At 38.2% G+C, this 5,328-nt stretch overlaps 1 protein-coding gene across 1 annotated transcript in view; it reads right to left on the reverse strand.

The window, feature by feature from the left end:
- Positions 1–2,303: 2,303 nt before the first annotated feature.
- Positions 2,304–5,328, reverse strand: part of LOC108380074 (locomotion-related protein Hikaru genki-like) — a 5,408-nt gene continuing 2,383 nt past the window's right edge. Inside the window, exon 2 of the mRNA XM_017636442.1 lies at positions 2,304–3,544. Coding sequence (XP_017491931.1) covers positions 2,304–3,544 — 1,241 coding nt within the window. The remainder of the gene's footprint in view (positions 3,545–5,328) is intronic.

A 5,328-nucleotide genomic window follows, 5' to 3' on the forward strand; every position in this document is an offset into this window, starting at 1 on the left:
GGGACTAGGACGTGATGTGTGCTTTGGTCCACACGCATCCAATATACATAAAGTTATTTCAGACGAAATACCATAAATGTCTTACAATTGAATCTGAGGGTATTCATCAAGCTCTTTTTTTCAAATCTGCCGTTACCAATATATATCTCGGATAATAAATAAGATTTTTAGTAATAACTCGACTCCAGAGCCACCTGGGGAGTAATTTTTTTTCAAAAAGAATTGGCACCGCCATTCGCGAGATCACCTCTTATAAAAAGAAGATGGCCCTTCTCTTAATACAATTGGTATAGATAATAAGTATAGATAAGTAGCCAATATCCGCTTGCTTTGCGGCGCCTTCAAAACACATTTCGAACTGTGAAACAATCATTCAATTATATTCTATGTATATCTATAATACGTGTACCGAATTTCAAGCGAATGGGAATAGATCGGTCCCTGGTCCACCTAATCAAAAAAGTATCCCATATGTTAATCCGGGCAGTAAATTGCCTACGCGCCAAATTTCAAACAAAATGGGCCATGTTAGCAGATTTTTTCGAGTATATTGGTCCCCTGGTTCACTTACCAAAAAAATTGATCATATATGTTAATCTAGGCAAAAAGCTACCTACGTACTAAATTTTAAGCAAATCGGACCATAATACGATTTTTTTCAAATATATCGGTCCCTGGCCTTCTGCCGGAAAAAGTACTTTTTTTGGCCTATGACATGGTGGTGTATTTGTATACAAAATTTCATGAAAATCGGACCAGCCGTTCGCCAAATTACCTGTTACAAAAAAAACGTACTTCTCTTTATATATGTAACTAGTATAGATAGATTAAAGCCTTTTCGACAAATTTGATTTGGTGCGCTGAGTCTTGAAATTTTTTTTAATGAATAATATTTATATATGAAGGCTTAAAAAGAAAGAAAAGAAAATAAACACGAGGACTCTAAGAAATGTTTGTAAGCTACGAGCGTAACGCGATGTTTCTGCATTAACCGACTTATTCCTTTGGAAAGCAGCGGCTAACCTGAAAATGCCGACTATGAAAAGAGAACAGTGACTGGTATTGGTTTATGGTTCCGAGTGTTTAAAGAACCGGTTCTGTCGAGACCGATTCCAAGGAGAACCGGAAATTCGGACCGATTCCGGTGGTAACGGATTTAAATTTAAGATTTTAAAGCGTTTTTAAAAAAAATTCATCTTTTTATATTTCTTCTATTACATTCATTCCTTACATGATATTTGTATAAAAATAAAATATGTACTTTACATGGCTAATGACATATTTAACTAAGCATTGTCCACATAAAGGTTTCATTTAAAACAAAGTAATGCTTCCAAACGCCGAACTTCAAGTTGATATCATTGGGTAGGTTCAGAAGGCGAAGCAGTTGAGCGCAACCGTTGCTAAAGAAATCAGTGATCGTAATGCGTCTTCTGAACGGCTTGATACATTAGCTGTCAAATTCAACAACACACAACATGTTGCCTCAAATGATCAGAAATATATTACGATCATCTAACACGCAACTGTTCAGTTGATCAGAAGTACAAAACAACGCGTTCAGAAGGTGCAATCGCAACAGTTACTGAACTGTTGCGCCTTCTGAACGTGCCCATTAAAAAAAAAAAAACAACGAAGTTGATGTATGTAAGTCGGTCAGATCGTGTAAATGGCAGCTATATGACATAGTGCCTCGAAACGAACAAAATTTGGTAGTTCAACTAAGAACTCTAGGATCCGTTTTCAATTCTTTCGGAATGGTTTTAAGTTCTTTTTACTTATTTTTTCGGTTATTCTGGAACCGTTTTTGGGGACTTTTAGAATTGTGTTTCGGTTCTTATGGAAACGTTTAAAGATCACATTTTTGGAACGATTCATTCACTGATAGTTTTTTATTTATTTATATATATTTTTTTATTAATTAGAAAGGACGTTAATGACACATGAGACGGCAAACTAAGGAACATTTGCCACTGTCACAATGTTCTTCCATGAAAAGGAAGGAAAATTTAAACAACTTCATTTTTACATTGTACAAAAATATGGTCTCTTTGTCATTCTGTTCATCAAGTTTTGCTGGATAAGAATATTAAATATATACTGTACTGTGGTGCATACTTAAAAACAAAAAAAAAGGCGATTAATATGTTCCTATTGTTGTGCCGAGGTGACAATAAAAAGCAGCATGCTAATTATAAGTGATGCAATAAAGAAGAGATTAAAGACGCTATTCTTAGCTTACAAGGCATCTAGTTTTACAATTACCTTCCCCCCTTCTCCCAAAAAAAAAAAAACAAATTTCGTTACTCACCCTTATCCTTGCGACTTGTCGTCTTCGAGCTGGAATCTCCGCCGCCCTTGGGGCGACTCAATGCGCCGGTTGTCTTGCCGGACTTGCGTTTGACGCGCTGCAGCGCCTCCGCGCCCGTCTCATTGCCATACACCGCCGGCACATCGCCATCGCCCGGCAGCTGCTCGTTACTCATTTTAATATAATTATTCGTTATGTTTTTGCCATTGCTACTGCCACGCCAAATTGTTGTCGCAGCCAAGTCGCTATTATCCATCGCATTCACCGCCTCCGTTTCCAAATCATTGTCGCTGTCAGTGCCATTAGCCGCAGTCATAGCAGTCTGCAGCCTTGGTTCCCCGATGGTATCGCGGCGATATCGCAAATTCGAATTCAAATTCAAATTCCGATTTGCCTGCAGCATTCGCTGTTCACCGCGTTTGTCCTCATGACTGTCACCACGTCTTCGATGATGCTGTTTTATGTTGACATTCTTGTCTTGTGTCTGCTTCACCTTCTCGCCCACCTTTTGCTTGGTTAAGTGGGTTGCGTTCGCTTTTTTCTTCTTTTTCTTCGACAATGTCTGCTTGCATTGCTCCTTGTTGACGTCGTCGGTGCATGTGGAATTCTTTGATTTGCTTTTGCGTTTCAACTTATGCAATTTCAAGCGCAGCTCAGCATTTGGTGTACCCGACTCGAGTATGTCGTCAATATGTACATAGTAAACATCACCCTCGGCAGCCAACTTGCTGCCACCCCACTTGTCTGTGTCTGGCGATGCATCCGGATCATGATGGATCACCTGACGCTTATATCGGCTGCCGCGACCGCGTGTTTGCCCATTTTCGTTTTCAATGCGGCGGCGACGTCCACCGCCAGAGCGGCGTTTCTTGTTCAGCTTGCGATTCTGATTGCGTTTGCGTGTGCCATCTTCGGAGTCGGCCGCCTCGTCCTCCTCGTCGTCGATGGCGGCGAGTGCGTCATCAGCACCGTGCATCCCTGCCAGGCCGTGCTGGTCATCCAGTTCGACTTGGTAGGGATTAACGATAGCGCTCATCTTATTGTCGTTGACGCCAGGCTGACGGGCGGTCAGATCTATGTTAATCCTTTCGATAAACTCCGCATCGGAGGTGGTATAATCCTCCGGTAGATAAATCTGAGTTGTCTCGAATTTTGCATACGGTTGCTCAGTGGTGGTTTCTGGACGTATGACAGTGAAGCGAATATCGGGTGCCTTGCAGCCAGGTGAAGCATCTGTCAATTAAATTAACAGAAAGAAAACAAATGTTTAGTCAAATGCTTTGGAATAATAAAATAAAATGCTTCAAGTAGAGAATGGCAAAAAATAGTTATGCCTACGTTTGTACATTAGGGTGGTCCAAAAATACATGTGGAAAAGTAAAGTCGGAATTTTAATGCTCTCACCCCTTAGCATTGTTCTAAACTGAGAAAAATATACCCCTATTTTATTTTCAAAGCAAAAAATATTTAAACAGCTCAAAGTTTTCCTGTATTTTATATGGGGAAAAAGCAAGTTTTCGTCGAAATGGTATAAAATTCTTGAAAATTAATCTGCCTTATCCTGAGTTTCGCATGAAAAAAAAATTCGTCATCCGCCCATAGTAAAACCATGGAAACCAAAAGTGAAAAGTGAACCGGTTCGGGGAAAATTAACTCTTGACAAGGCTGAATATTTTTCNAAAAATTCGTCATCCGCCCATAGTAAAACCATGGAAACCAAAAGTGAAAAGTGAACCGGTTCGGGGAAAATTAACTCTTGACAAGGCTGAATATTTTTCTATCGGAAAACTTTGTTTCTCTTGAAGAGACTTCCAGTAAAAATATACAATTATTTATTTTACCATTTTTTTAATACTAGCGATTTTTTATGAGTCCTCCTAGCATTTTTGAGGTTATAGGGGTCCTATAAAAAATAGTTAATAACACCGCGCAACAACTCGATGGATTTGCAAAAGTTAGCTCGTATTTTTATTTTATGGCCTACTTAAATTTTCATGTCTCGGCCTAAGTAGTTTGTAGTTTGGTAAAATAAATATCTGAGCGAAATTAAAGGCTAACACTTATATAGTAAAATTTCATGGGAAATATGTATTTTCATATAACATTTTAACCCATTAGCTCCCGCCTGAAAGGGTCGTTTTGACCTTTCCTTCAAGAAACCGCATAGAAAGCAAATTTGGAAGTTCGTTAAAGGATTGATATAAATATTCTAGAAAATTATACTTCTGAAAAGTTATTAGGCTGTACGATTAACCGGGATGTGAAACGCCAGAACATTGGGGGAAATTCCAAGAACTTCTTCTCGGACATTACACTTTCGATTGGTTATTTAAGATTGACTGCCTTGAAAGTATACCTTCTGACCACCAAACCATTATATTAGCATATAAATCGTGACTGTGAATTGTTGGTGAGAAGCTTTGACCAAAATGTTTCAATAAAAAAAAATTATTTTGTACGGGACGAAGTTCGCCGGGTCTTCTAGTTCCATATATCGAGCCCTAATCGCCAAAAAGATGTACCTAGATGCTCTAGAAAAATTTCTGTATCAATTAAAAAAACAAAAAAAAAAAAAAAAATGTCGCTTACATCTTTTGGGAGGTTAGGGCTCGATATGTATATATATTTCTATTATTTCTATGGTCATAAACAATAACCGCCTAGGTCGTGGGTTAGGTGGGCTTTGTCGGATTTTATAAACATTATAACTTTTTTGTTTGTGAATAAAGGCCAATTCGTTTTTTAAGAGCTTTAGATATATAGTATTAAAAATAAAAATGTAGAGATAGTTGTTCCAAAATTAGTGAAGTTTTGAAGGCCAAAACTTTTTAATGGCCAATTTTAGTACTGAGCGAGACCTTTTCAACGGCATAAAGATTTCAAAAATCGGCTATCAAATAAGAAAGTTATAGCAAAAAACGCGATTTAGCGGCTTTTAGCGGGTGCATAAAAAAAAATTTGCACCCACAATTTTTTCTCGGCATAAGTATTCAAATAAAACTGACACACGTTAAACT

This window comes from Rhagoletis zephyria, unplaced genomic scaffold (assembly GCF_001687245.7).
Source record: "Rhagoletis zephyria isolate East Lansing unplaced genomic scaffold, Rhagoletis_zephyria_1.1 Rzeph_scaffold_18160, whole genome shotgun sequence".
NCBI lineage: Eukaryota > Metazoa > Arthropoda > Insecta > Diptera > Tephritidae > Rhagoletis > Rhagoletis zephyria.